The 14,769-nt window shown below is 34.7% G+C and overlaps 2 protein-coding genes across 2 annotated transcripts; one reads left to right on the top strand and one right to left on the bottom strand.

The window, feature by feature from the left end:
* The first annotated feature begins 665 nt into the window (after positions 1-665).
* On the top strand, positions 666-12,332 carry LOC101251155 (uncharacterized). Its single transcript, XM_004251814.5, has 12 exons — positions 666-995; positions 2,001-2,065; positions 2,586-2,684; positions 3,110-3,242; positions 4,406-4,465; positions 5,548-5,607; positions 6,077-6,199; positions 8,435-8,506; positions 8,583-8,720; positions 9,065-9,220; positions 10,673-10,780; positions 12,178-12,332. Exons 1-12 carry the CDS (start codon positions 771-773, stop codon positions 12,211-12,213), a joined length of 1,275 nt encoding a protein of 424 aa, XP_004251862.1. The 5' UTR covers positions 666-770; the 3' UTR covers positions 12,214-12,332.
* Positions 12,333-13,481: 1,149 nt separating this feature from the next.
* LOC104644916 (protein RALF-like 22) lies at positions 13,482-13,847 on the bottom strand. The gene has a single exon (XM_010315780.1). The coding sequence runs from the start codon at positions 13,845-13,847 to the stop codon at positions 13,482-13,484; it is 366 nt and encodes a 121-aa protein (XP_010314082.1).
* Between the last annotated feature and the right edge of the window lie 922 nt (positions 13,848-14,769).

Genomic DNA, 14,769 nt, shown 5'->3' on the forward strand with positions numbered 1-14,769 from the left:
GTTGCATCGAAGAATATTGATCCTCACATTGAATATCGAATCGAAGAATTGAATTTTCGATTAATTAAAGAATCGAAAAATAAATTAATTCACTCGAATTTCTAGAATCTTTGATATTTATGCTTTCTTATAGTTTATGCAATATTTGGTCTTATGTATAACCTTATTATAAAATAAATGTTAGTTACATTAATTTAAGATATGAGTTTATTACGTATCGATTGACTCATGTTGTTAATCATAAATATTTTTAAATTCTGTAGTATTAAAGTTATTCATCGATCAAGTAATTCATCTTAAAAATTAAAATAAAAATTGCAAAATATTTTGAAGTGAGAACTATTTTTATTAAAACTTTATAGTGAAATTGTATTCATAAAAATGTTCCATATGAAACTATATATAAATATTTCTACCTCATATTTTTTCAAAAAGTTATTTTCATCGCTTAATAATACAATAAATTCTTCGAAGTTCGAAACTCTTTGTCAGTGAAAGCAACAGATTTGCCGTCGCACTAGGCAACTCTCATATGTGATTCGCGAATGATTTATGAGCTATTGCATAAAAATAGAATTTTTTACACTATACGAAATTCAAAAATAGCTATTGCGGATTTCCGTTTTCATTTTAAAAAAAAATTAGTAGAAAATAAAAAATGGTACTCCCAAATCCTATCCCTACACAACTGAGCTTGAAATACGCCTATCTCCCTCTTTATCCTTTTTTCCATCTTCTTCTTCTTCTTCAACTAGTTGAATGTTTGAGCAATGTCTCGAGGCACTGATCGCTTACTGAAGAATTTGAAGCAATTCACTGACCTTCAATACAAGTACTTCAGTAGCCGCTATGGACAGCAACTCATTGACATTTTCGAATTTCCAATAAAGCTTGTTCTTTCACCTATTACACTTGCATATGACATTGCCGGCTCTGCTCCGAGAGGTTTCGGTGTACCTGAATTCATCTCTAAGCTCTCTTATTCGACCATCTTTGTAAGTTCACCGCACTTTCTTGTATGTAATTGGGGAAGTGTTACTTTCTGTTTTTTTTTTTTTTTACTTAATGGTCGTTAAGTGTTTGTTTATATGTCACTGAGAGGATGTGAATGGGATAGTATGTTTGATAGAATTTCTGAACTGGGTGTTTAAATTTATGTTTGTGTTTCACTGAAAAGGCCTTGAACGGGGAAGGTAGTTTTCAGTGTTTTATGAACTGGATTCGTTAAGTGTTTGTTTATATGTTACTGAGAGACCAGGAATGTGACAGTCTATTTGTTAGTATTTTTGAATTGGGTCTTCAAATGTATGTTCACGTGTCACTGAAAAGGCTTCGAATGGGGGATCGGTTTGCCGGTGTTTTATGAATATGAGTGTAAATGTCACTGTAAGCTCACCGGACTTTATTGTCCATTGCTGGAGAAGCATAATTGTCTGCATCTCTTCCTGGATTTGGTCTTTGTTCATATGTCACTAAGAGACCATGAATGGGACAGTCTAGTTGTTAAATTTCTGAATTGGGTCTTCCAATATATGTTCATGTTTCACTGAAAGGCCTTGAATGGGGGAACCAATGGTCAGTGTCTTATGAACTGGGCTTTAATTTAGTTGTTCATAAATCACTGGAAGCTCACCACACTTTCTCGTCCATAACTTGAGAAGCATTGTTGTCTGCATTTCTTCCTGATTTGGGTCTTTATATGTTTGTTCATATGTCACTGAGAGACCATGAATGGAACAGTCTAGTTGTTAGAATTTCTGAACTGGGTATTCAATATATGTTCATGTTTCACTGGAATGCCTCGACTGTGTCTTTGAATGTTTGTTCATATATCACTAGGATCCCATGAATAGGAAGTTTTTTTCAGCATTCCCTGGATTGAGTCTTCAAGTAATATGTAAGAGAGGTGATGACCGGAGATTAATACAACGACTTTTAGGCTGAAAGTATTTGTTCAGTGAAGGTTTCTCCTAACAGAGATATTTGGTGTTTTACTGCAGGTGGTAGCTACTCTGGGTACTTATGACATTGCAATGGAGCTCGGAAAGAAGGTGATCAGCCAGAGGTGCCCTTATAGTCTTAGCTCATGTTTACTTTTGTTAGAATTTATATTCCTGAAGTTGAAGTGTCTTATATTAGAAATAATGAAATTGATAAATGGTCCATGTCAAAAGTTTTGTTTTTTTGCTGATATGCACATCGTGTGTAAAAGGGCATCGAAGATTAAAGGTATCAGGCAACTCCATCCATTACCTTAAGGAATAGGTTTGAATGCTCACATTCTTTCATAGGTTTGGTTTTTCAATCCATATTTTACTTTAAATGGACTATGAGCTCGATAGATATCAGATATTTGTCTTATAGATATCAGATATTTGTCTTCTGTGCTCATTGGTGGTCTCGATGTCCTTATGCACAAGCTGATGTGGTAATCACAAATTGAAGTTAAAGTGAGAGAGCATCTTATTTGTGCTTACTGAAGGGAAGCTGAAATGCTTGTCAAATTTATAGTCAACTGGCATGTCTTGATATGTAAGGTGATGACATGTGTAATTGAAAGAAGATGCTTGGTTCATTGACTGCAGGGACTGCCGGACATGCTGTGGGTGGCAGGCGTTGCAGTGCACAATGTGCAAAGGATCAGGCAAAGTGCATTACCAAGTGAAGAACTACACATTGAAAAGGTAGGTAATCATTGATAAACTTGTACTCTTGCTGTTAAAATGAACATCCTGTTCACATTTTATGTATTAATCCAATTTCTAGAACAACATTATGGTTTTTGTCATATTCTGAACTGCATACTCTTAAAAGATATACTGAAGTGCTTTCACCTTCTTCTTCTCCCACGTCCCATGTGACTGTTAAAACACATTCTAGTCTTCAGGTTTCTTAATTCAGATTCGGCAATCAAAGTGGCTCGTGTAATTGCTGTTGGTAGCTCAAAACATCACCATCATCATGTTGGTGTACTGAGCCACCTTCTTCTTGTTTTATGTTATTAATCATCATAGTTCTGAAAAATCATAAATTATTCTAGGGACATGAAGATAATGTCAAACACACTGAATATTTATGTCTATTTAAAGCTTCCAAATTACTGATACAGGGGAGAAAAAGCCACAGCTGAATCCATTGCTGATGCGATAGCTGATAACAGAGCTGAGTTGGTGCATCTTCCTTCCACAGTGGACCTTCACTTGCCACTGCCATCTAAAGAATGTCCCAGTTGTGATGGATCGGTGAGAACTGTTTTGGCAATTTTTTCAAATTTCATAATATAGCTTCTTAAGGGCTGAAAATAAACTGAGTGAGTCATGCCAGTAGTTCTTTTGGCTTGAGAAACCATCCAAAATGCCAAGGTAAAGATATAGAGTTTCATTTGTTATGGAAAGCCAAGTTGAGAATAGGGCTTATTGAATAAGTAAAGCCAAGCCTAACCAGAAATCAACTTGGCTCATGTTATTTATGTGGCATGTATCTGTAGTTTCATTCAGTGTTGTCAAAGGCTCGCCTGAAGCATGTTAAGACCTGAAGCGACGCACAAAACATGCTGAGCACTTTGCCTCGCTTAGTGGGCGCTTCAGTGTAGTGATTGAGGCTTCAAGGCATACTTGATACTTCTCCCTATCAATGAGTGTTATCCTGAAGAGGCAACATTACACAATTATTATTTACTTTATCTTAATTTCTTTTTCCATTGATTTGTTATTCATGCTTTAGAATTATTAGTCTTTGACTGCACATATATTATTGTATTTTTTTTCTTTATTCTTAAATGTCTGACTGACCTTAAAGCTTTTTGTGCTTTTCGCCTTTGACAACACTGCCTTCATTTGATTTTAACTGTATCTTCCCATGCTTCTACTAGTTAATAGGTAATATTTGTTAGTTGATATGACTTTGAAGACGACTTAGAAGCACGTAAGTTCAATCACTTAGGTAATTAGGTTGAATCCTGCACAAGAACCCATAGCCCTAGCTCATGAAGATAGTTTTCCGATAATCTAGAACCAGACCTTTATGTGTAACCTGATTTGAGCTTTGATATCACCTCGATATGCATGATGGAACCTGAGTGGTTTTGGAGCTCATCCTATTATTCAGTAATCTTGTTAAATAGAGGCTGTTTTGATACTATATCAATGAATTTGGATTATGCATGATGCTTCCTTTTAGTCTAGTATGTTATGAGTTAAGAACTGTATTATTTTCTTGCACACACAAGCTTCATTATTTCCTTTAGTTGGATTTGTGTCAATTGTGTTAAATCTGGATGCAGTCATTATGCTTCACATGATCTTTGATATCCACCTATGCCTAGTCTTAACTCTTAAGTAAGAACTGTTCAAACTTTTTGGAACTTAAGCAATGGCTGTTGCTAATGATACCACTTATTCTGCAGGGTGTGATGAAATGCCCGGAATGCAAAGACAAACTGCAGATAAAGATATCTGCAGATGATGTGAGTTCTATCCAGTCTTTCCTGTTCTTTGTTCCATTTTCTTTTTCTACTTTTTAAAAACCATTGAGATTTTCTTTTACATTATGCTAATATATTTACCATCGAGAGTTATTTCTAACATCATGCAATATATTGGGTACTATATTAGAATCATAACGGCACTGACTTAGTGGTCAATGAAGTGAGTGCAAACTGCAAACCTTAGAGACCATAGTTCAAAGCCCCGTAGAGGCAGAAAACACTACATGCTCTTTTCCCTCTTCCCAAGCCTTGACAGGCAGAGTTACCTAATACATGTTCTTGTGAGAAAAATCCATCGGAATAGTTGAGGTGCACAAGCTGGCCCGGACGCCACCATTATAAACAAAAACAAAAAAGGAAGAAGAATTCTAGTGGCAGTGGATTTTGCTTCTCAATTTTTTTTAAATGCACCTTCCTGATCTTTCATTTTCTAGTCATTTCATAGAAACAGTGTGTGATATTTTGATTATATTTTTGACACACTTAGAATTCTAGTCATAACCCTTTCCTACTCATGCTAAAACTTAGAGACTGTGAAAACCTGCAGCCTGTCACGAGGTCTGCTTCCATTAGTGAAGAGTTTTATCTTGGGAAACTATTTCATTTGTTTCGCTCATCCATTTCATATGCCTCTAGATAAAGTAAAAGTGTATGAACAAGAATTGGTATCTATGCTAAATTTCGTCACAGTTGATAGATGTTCATGTAAAAGGTTTCTATGTGCATAAATCTGTTCCACTATATTGATTAATGCCGTTAAAATGGAGTATGGAAAAATATTGGTATCTGCAAACAAGAGGAGGTAATCAGAAATGAGTCATAAAAACACATCCATGGGGAAAACCTAGAAATCTAGTGAACCAGGAATAGTTTTCTACACTCTTGAGTATGGTAAAGAGGAATGGCAAATAAAATGAACACTAAATAATGTCCTTTTTTCCCATTTGTATTCTTGATGTCGTGAATTTTCATTCTAGGAAGAATTTTTTTTCCTCCTTTTCTTTCGGTTTTGATTTACCTTTTAGTCATTCTCATGTCTGTGTAATCTTTCAATGCTACAGATTATGGAGCCTCCTTGGAAAGCTTATAATATCATGAGGAAGATGGATTATCCTTACGAGGCTAGTGCTTTGTCATCCCTGTTTCTGTTTTGTAACAATTAATACTGCTTACTGTAAATGTTCTTTTTTTCGCTGCATCTCATCCATCATTGCTTGATTTACATTTTTTTTGTTCAATATCTCAAAGGATGAGAAGAAAGATTCTCATGCTGTTGGGAAGTGGGAAAGGATTTTCAAATGAAGAAGAATTGATTTCCTTCCTATTTTTTATGGAGAAAAAGGGTTCAAAGGAAATATGTTTCTTCTTTCTGGTTACTTTTCCTTTTATATGACAAGCTAAAGTTGGGAGAGAAAATTCTCATGTTCTATTCATTGCCTACTCCCCAGTAGATATTTGTGATCATCCTATTCACCAGATTGTCTTGCTTATAAGTGTGTGAGTTCTCAAATATTTTCTATAGAAAAGTCAAGTATAAGAAGCCCCTTACAACTTTGCACTTTATCATTTTCCTCTTCTTTACTGTTACAGCATATTGTTGATAGTATGAAGGACCCCAGCATTGCTGCATTTTGGTTGCTTACCTTGCCTCAGATTGTGGGTGGATTTGAATATGATGATGATGTCAAGAAGAAGATTTGGTGGCAATATAAGGTTTACTTTTATCTTATGGTTGTCAAAGACTGCTTTTTTCCCCTTGCTATTCATAATTGCTCAGTTATTTTGTGAATGTTGAGCATTTTACAGAGCCCATAACACATGCTTTAGTATCTGTAAATTTTGAACTCTATTATTGCACACATTGAAACAGGAAATAAAAAGAAGAGGCGAACTCTATATTAATCAGATAAATATGCTCACCCTATTTCAAGTGCACCAGAAACAAACTTGAACTGATTAGCAACCTATTTAACTTTGATTAATATGGAAGTTACTCACATCAGCAAAGGATGAGATGCTAAAAAAAAAGGAAGAAACTTACAATCGAATTCAACTTCCTAATGCCGCTCCTCCAGGTAGTGCATTAGAGAACTTCTAAGTAACCAATGCTATCCTGTCAAAATCCAAAGTATACCTTTTTTATTTTTGTCTTCTGGCTTCTTTTATCCCTAAAGCTGAAAAAGAGTTTGCAAGATTGAAGGGGATGACACCGAACTCATGTAACTCAATTTATACCAATTACTAATGAAAATTTTCAACACGCTTTATTGGTAGAATGAGGTTTTTGCACAAGTATACACAGGAAATTTCTGAACTTGCAATAAGATTGAAAGCTAAGTTGCGCGGACTCTTCACTTTCGATGTCGCACCCGTGTCAGATTCTCCAAAAATATGCTACTTTTGGAGAATCTCATACACACCCGTTGACATTTTTGAAGGGTTCGAGCAAACATAGATTGAAAGTAATCTATGGAATCTTCTCAAAATATCCAAGTTCAAGTCACATGATTTGTTAAGGTTTCCTTTTTTAATGCTCAAAAGAAAATTTTGGAATCAGCTTAACATCAAGAGAGTTCATCATCTAGTTGATTGTGAATCTAGGACTTGTACATAGAGCTACATACCAATGCCCTGTGGTCAATGTATTCACTTCCTTGTAGTTTCTTTGGCAACCTTTCCCTTTTAGTTTGTTCCTTTAAGAATGACAACTTTCTAAATTAGGAAATGATTGAAGAAGTACTTCCAATGTACCTTTAATGAGAAGATTTTATAGCCACACATGTTATGGAATTTTTAAAACCACAGGCTTCTAAAGCCTTAAAGCCACACAAATCTTAAATTTTGAGACATGGTTATGATCATCAGTCTCAAAAATCTTCCTTTCTTAAAGTCCATTCCTATTCAAATTGCCACAAAAATTGGAATGGCGGGAGTTCAATTTTGTGCTGTTTGATTTCAAAATGCTTCATATTCTTTTTCTTTCTGTGTAAACATGCTTCATCTAAGTTCACTCTGGTAAAAATTGAACAATGATATATTGGCAAGGAACAGCGGCTGAGCCACGTGTAAAGAAGGGAATTCAATTGAATCCCCTTCATCCAAAAATTAATCTTTGCAATAGGATAAAAGCAATTTTCTGTATGCATATAACTTTTTGAATCCCTGTGAAAGAAAAAGAGCTTCCAGTGTAATGGAAAATGTAGATAAAAAATTATTTTTACATTTTTGACTCTTTGTTATAGTTCATGGCCCTGTCAATGGTAAAAGAAGTTCATGCTTCATAATCATATATGTTCTATTCAGATGATTATTTTATCTCGAAATTCTTATGCAAAGATTAACTGTGGTAGAGTTTCAACCTAAGTCCCAGTAAGCCTTATCCTATTGCTGGGTTCGGATACAGGAAGTCAGGAACCCATTTGCTTTATTCAGCTTTATCTACAAACATCCGCCACTCGATGTCAAGTAACAGGTCTTTTATTGATGTCTCTGTTGTTTTTCTCATCCTCTTCCCTCCTTTTAAGGATTTATGTACCACAATTCCCTTCAATCTGCATAATCAAAGTTCTTTTAGCTATTGCGGAATCTCACAATACAAGCCTTGTACAATTGGCTGTGACGTTCAGAGAAAAGCCATTTCGACTGTTAAACTCATTGAAGAGATGACTTTTGAGTTTTCATCTATGATTATAATGAAGTTCTGAAGTTGTCTTCTTGTTGCAAAATTAACATTTTCACACGTAAAATATATTGATAAAAGACAACATATAGATCCAATAGATTCAAACTAAATTCATCGGCATCTGCTTTTATGAAAAATGACAGATGAAATTGATTGCCTTATTTTATTTCATCTTTTACCTATTTGAGGGTTTCATAGTCTGGAAGTCTAGAACACTTGGAAGCCAGATTTTGCTGACAGCTTATGTAGTCGTGTTTGCATTCCAGGAATCTATGCGATATGATCAACTTCGAGATGTGGTGGCCAAGAGAAAACCTGGATGGGAGTATTTGCAAGAAGTATGACATTTTTTTTTTGTGGTAAATATGTCTGAGTAATATCCCGATCAACTTTCTTGACTAAATTATCTTACAGGCCTTGGTCTCTATTGATCCTGCCCGAGCAAGAGAAGATCCTATTATTGTGAAAAACGTTCCTTACTTCAAGGCCAAGAAAACTCTGGAGGCAGAAGTCATGAAGCTTGACCCTCCGCCGCGTCCTCAAAATTGGGGGGTATGTTTTATCTTTACTAGAATTTCTTACTATTTCTAGTTACATTCTTGTTTAAATGCCCGCTATTTTCTGTATGGTTTATCTTGGAGTTATTGTGAATAACCATTGTACATTAGATAACTTGTTTTTCCGACAAAGTCCCCTTAGAAAAGCTAAAAAAGACGGGAAAGTTCTGCTTCTATCGGCTGTCTTAAGTGTGTATTAAAATTTCCTCCGCATCTTAAGTTCAAGTGATTAATTTGGAAGGTCAGCATGCTGTTGATTTGTCAGGAAGTTCTCTCTTGCTCTTCTATTGTTATTGTTATTTTCCTTATATTCATACGGGGTAATACAACCATTTGCAGGAGTTGAACCTTCCATTAAACGCATCTTCTTGGAGTGAAAAGGACCTCAAAGACCCAAAAAAGCTCTATGAGATGACAGTTCTTCTTAATGCACAGAGAGAAATTTCTGAAAAGATGCTGGATGCCCAGTGGGAAGCGAAATGGAGAGAAGAAAAGGTTGGTCTATCAGAGATTTCTTTTCCTGAAATGTCAGTAGAGAGTATTGAGAATTTCTAACCAACCCCAACTTGTTTAAGACTAAGGCTTAGTTGCTGTTTGTCTAGATACGAAGAGGGAAAAAAATGTCGTATGGGTTTCTGATTATTTTTTAACCCTGTTCATCTGGACAAATTTGACCTTTTCCCTTAAACATGGACACTTTAGTTTCCCTCATGATTTTACTGATTAAACTGCTAGGATAGAATTTGATGTTCTTGTTCAATCACAGAAGCGCGAAAAAACAACAACAAACAAATTAGATGTATGGCTCCAGTTTCATAATAATAATTCAAAGATCCATAAATGTATGCCGCTTCTGAATTTCTTTTACCCTCTCTCTGTTTTGGTATTTTGCTTGCTTTGTAAAGTATTACATAGTGACTTCACTGAAGTACAATTTTTCTTTCTTGTGCCTGCTAGTTTGTGCTTTCAAGTTTGAACTGGTTAAGAATTTTCCTGATAATCAATACTCCTATTTTCTTTGCCTCAGATTGAATGACTTTATCTCCAGGAATGTAATATTTCTCCTATTCAATTTGTTTCTTGCTGAATGTAGAGAAGAAGTCTCTTAGTAGCTTACTCTTCTAAAAAAGTATTCAAAAGTTTAAAGTGTGTGGCAAAGTCCAATACAACTTGTAGCGCGAAGTATTATGAAGTGGCACCTTAACTAAATGATATTCAAGCAAAAGTCTTGACTATCTCCTTCAAATTTATTACCTGTAATATGTACATTCTTGAACTTCGTGAAAATGATTTTAAGCGTGTTCTAGACATGAGTCTTCAAGAGGTGCATTGATAATGCTTAGTAATGTTTGCATTAATTATACATAGATTTCTTATGCTTTATTTGCTTTGGTGTATTAAAAATAGCATGCATTGCATAAAAATATTTACTGACTAAAGAAACCCTTCACAATTATGTTCAAAAAGATGTAAAAAAGATTTTCAGGGGCAATAAGTCTTTAACTATGCTAATGCATGCATTAAAACCCCTTGCATTACTAATATCTAGAAATCCATGGTATTAGTAATACACATCTTAATGTACAATAGAGTGTACATTAGTTATACATAGCATGAAAAAATATACCAAACAAGATATTACTAATACACAGAGTTAATACATACATTACTTTTGCTAATACATTCTACCAAACAACCCCTTAAAGTTCTATCTCTGGAATGCAGATGACTGACAATACTGTATGTGTGGTACGGGTACCTTCTCTGGCATCTGAAACATGTATCTTGATTCATATTTTTTGTGTGTAGCTGGTGTCTACAATTTGATTGAACTAACAATTATCTCATATTTTCCCGATATCTTTTTGTCGGACAAATAAACATCTATATTACTGATATTAGTTGCTGATATGTTCTCTTCTCTGTTATTTTTTGTTCATATCTCAGCTTAACAAAATGTTGGAGGAGAAGGTACGACCATACATTCAGAATATCGACAATACTGTACTTCCTCAACCTATTGTTATGGAGTCAGAAAGGAATCAGGATCAAAAGGTACTTCTGCCTCTTTGACAAAATACTTTTTTTTTTGAATCCTAAGTGCTGAAAAACCATATTGACAAGAGTGAGATTAGATACAGAGTATGCCAAAAATTAATCAAACCTTAATGGTGTCTAGCACATCTAGGATTGATTTTGTATCCCCAGAGTACAATTTAGTACACCAAAAGCAAAATAATATAATACAATTTTGCTTAATCTTTTGTACTGAATTGCACCTCTCCTCAAAACATCTAGCATTCTTTCTTTCCAAATTGTCCACCATATACATGAAGGGATGATTTTCCATCTCTCCGATACCTGCTCCAGCTCCAGCTTCCTCCCAGCCAAAAGAGTGTCAGTAATCTTGCTTGGCATTGCCCATGCTATGCCCCTACAATTGATGAAAATCTTCCATAGCTGATCTGTGATACTACATTGTAGGAACAAGTGATTTATTGTCTCAGCTTCATTTTCACATAAGAAAAATCTTGAGCATAGTAATATCGTCCTCTTAATCAAAAACTCATGATTTAGGACAGCTTCTTTAGCTAGAACCAAGTAAATCATAAAACATGCAAACTTTTATGGAATCTCGGTCTTCTTCCAAGGCCAAAAAAATTCATTGGTTCTATTTGATTCAACAACTTACACCCTGAGCTGACTTTATAAAGTCCTTTAGGGTGTCCATTCCAGCACAAACAATCTACACCTTCTTGCGCCCCTTGAAAGCTCTCTATTTATTTGAATAGTTCAACCACTCTTGGGATCTCCCCATCATTCATCCCTCTTCTGAATCTCATATCCATCCTTGTTGAGTCCACATCTCAGCTACTGTTGTGTTGATCTTGGGCAAGGTCAAAAAGATTTGGGAACAATTCTTGCAATGACCTTGTCTCTATCCATTTATCTTTCCAGAACTTGGTCCTAACTCCATTGTGCACTCTGATCATTAAGTATTTTTCAAGATAAGCTCACAAGGCTCTCGTGGATCTCCACAAATTGACCTCATATGGACTGGTGACCTCCTTGGGTACCCAACAATCTTCTTCCCCGTACTTCCTTTTTATGACACTACTCCATAGGGTCTGAGGCTCTTGTGCATATCTCCATAGCCATTTCATCTTCAGGGCTCTGCACTGGTGTTATAGATTCGTGATGCCAACCCCACCAGCGAAACCTATTGCCAGTGAGAGCAAGATGTTTGCCTTCTCGGTATAGCTCATTGCACTGGGCTTGCCTAGAGCAAGTTACCTCTCCTGTATGATTTGTGAGTTATTGCATATGAGGGGTTTTTTCCTCTGTATGAACCCAAATTAATTGTGCACTTCACTTGTAGCCTTTTGTTTCAAGCCCCATTATCCGTTTCCGAAAGCAGTCACTTAAAGAATATGTATTAACTTTATGTGCAGAGAAAGCATGGACGAAGGAGATGGTGGTTATTTTGATTGTATTTGCTTAGCCAGTACAATTGCTACTAGACTCATGAGAAATCTAATGCTTATAGCTACTTTTTTTTTTGTAGATTGCAACAGTTCCTTTCATTCTAGTTTTTCTTCCTCCTTTATGTTCTTCTATTCAAGTGTTTGCCCTCCCCCCCCCCCCCCCCCCCCACAAACCCCAAAAAAAAAATCCTATTTACCTTATGTTATTATTAAAATTCAACAAGTGATTGATGAGACTCAATTCACACTTTGTTTTTGCTGTTGTTTTTAAGTGGAAAAACATAGAAGGCTTTCAAAGTTGGCTAGTATTTTCATTCGATGGAATGGCTAAGAGACCCTTATACTTGTTTCGATTTGTCATCCTGATCCTTCTATTCCAACAAGTTCATCTAGACTAGTGGTGGTAAATTGACAGGTTAAGTAAAATTTTAGCAGGTTGAAAATGGGTCAATATATTTAACTCATGAATACCATAATATGGGTTTGAATCATATTTTATTCAGGTAAAAAATCACTCATTCAACCCATTAAAATATAGGTGGATTAAGCGGATTACCAAAATATAGATTCATTTTACCGACACTAATTAGACAATTACGTATAAATATTATTTAGGTGATCATCTACAAATCATGAAGTAGCTAAGCTTGGTAGGCGAAAAGATGAACCTTAATTAATTTTAGTCCATTATTAACAATTAATGGAAAATTATCAGAGAAACCCTAAATTCAGTCTAATAGCCATAAAATGCAGAAAATATGTTCACTCTTGAAATACACTACAAACCTGTTGAAATGCTGAAAATACACAAATTTTTGTATAATTATTTTCTTTTAGTTTATATTGTACGATTTTTTCCATTACTGATCGATCTAGTAGTCTACGAAGCATACACATAATAAATTACATAAGATGTACAAAATTGAAAAATAATCGAAAGGAAAACAAAGTAAAAATGACAATCTGTAATTTATTTCACCATATACTTAAATTTACAAAAATCATATTCAATAATGGTATACAGTATAGTTTAAACAACAGAAAGGGAAATAAAAAAACTTGTAAAAAGTTAATTATTTCCTTGTTGTTGGTAATCTTCTTAATATATCATTCTCTACGAATTTAGTAAAAACAAAAATATATATAGTAGTTTATCAAAAAAAAGAAGTTACCAACTCATGTATTTCTAAATATATTTTTAGCGTTAACGCATGCATGCATGAAATATTAATATTAATATTCCATACATGCATTTTATACGTTAATTAATTTCAACTATTTGTGCGTCCACAACCAGTAATTCTTTGACAACCACGTCTATAAGGATTAATTTTTGACATACGATTACATTCATAATAAGACGCACCGCGTTGATCGCATGGAATATTATTAGCCCTCAACGCTCTATAACCGATGTGATCGCGCTCATCGAGTGTTCTACGGGCTGATTCGGATGGCATCATCATCTCTTCATCCTCAAACAACATGTCTCCAACATGTCCAATGTTGTTGTCATTGCTCCCTTGAACCTTAAAGGCCATGGTGGTAGAGTCCAAGTGTGAGAACGACGACTCTGCTACCATGGCCATAGCTAGGGTTAATAGGAGCACGACCGCCAATCTTGACCTAGTAGCCATCTTTTAGGTCGGATTGTAAATGAAACAATGTGGTGAGCGCGAGGTAAAGAGGTGTGAAATCAACTCGACTTTTGTTTTTCCTATGATCTCCTTTCCTTTTGAGGTGAAAGATGAGGAAAGGAAGAGTGAAGGTAAAGAGGAAAGAGGGTGAAGTTTATTGTGTTTCAAGTTACAAACTTGTGGTTTGGGAATTTTTTGTGATGTAGAGTAAATCACGTAAAGTATAAAGAGGTGGCAAATGTGCTAAGTATGGGCTAAATGATAAATCAATAGGCGGTCTTGGTTCTATTGAAAATATCTCTTAAATATTCATAATTGGAGAAATCGTGACAAAATATAAATACTCATTTTTTTTTTACCTTAGGATATAATTTGAGTGTATTAATGTTACTTTTAGCATATAATTAAGCTTCATTGGACTATACTATCATTTCAATTAAATAATTGTATGAAGAATCTACAAAATTATTAACATAATATAAATGATGCACCACATCTCTTTGATCTACTACAAGGATTATATTACCTAGTATAAATTTTCTCTCTTGAAATATATTTCTATTTTAATTTAACCTATTGATCTTTGTGCTAAAGCCCCGTCAAGATCTTGTTTACAAGTAAATATTTATAGATGTTTAAATAAATTTCTTAATACATTATAAAGTTTGAACGAAAAGATATTAAATTCACGTGAATTCGTAGATTACACTGTAGATCCCGATCAATAACACTATAGATCGTTTATCATGTTGTCTATCTTTTTCTAGGTTTTCTTTTACTTTTTTTCTTTTTTACATAGCACATGATGTGTTCATTATTTTTGCCTTAGGTAAAAGCTCATGGATTGATCCCCATTTTCCTATTAAACCATTTTCTTTTATCAAATATAGAACATGACATTTAAAATGATAAATGCGTATCT

Source organism: Solanum lycopersicum, chromosome 12, assembly GCF_036512215.1.
Source record: "Solanum lycopersicum chromosome 12, SLM_r2.1".
Taxonomy (NCBI): domain Eukaryota; kingdom Viridiplantae; phylum Streptophyta; class Magnoliopsida; order Solanales; family Solanaceae; genus Solanum; species Solanum lycopersicum.

Coding starts and splice junctions, on each gene's coding strand:
- LOC101251155 (XM_004251814.5), top strand. CDS start 771: ATGTCTCGAGGCACTGATCGCTTACTGAAGAATTTGAAGCAATTCACT. Junction 996..2,000: donor TCTCTTATTCGACCATCTTT/GTAAGTTCACCG, acceptor GTTTTACTGCAG/GTGGTAGCTACTCTGGGTAC. Junction 2,685..3,109: donor AAGAACTACACATTGAAAAG/GTAGGTAATCAT, acceptor TTACTGATACAG/GGGAGAAAAAGCCACAGCTG.
- LOC104644916 (XM_010315780.1), bottom strand. CDS start 13,847: ATGGCTACTAGGTCAAGATTGGCGGTCGTGCTCCTATTAACCCTAGCT.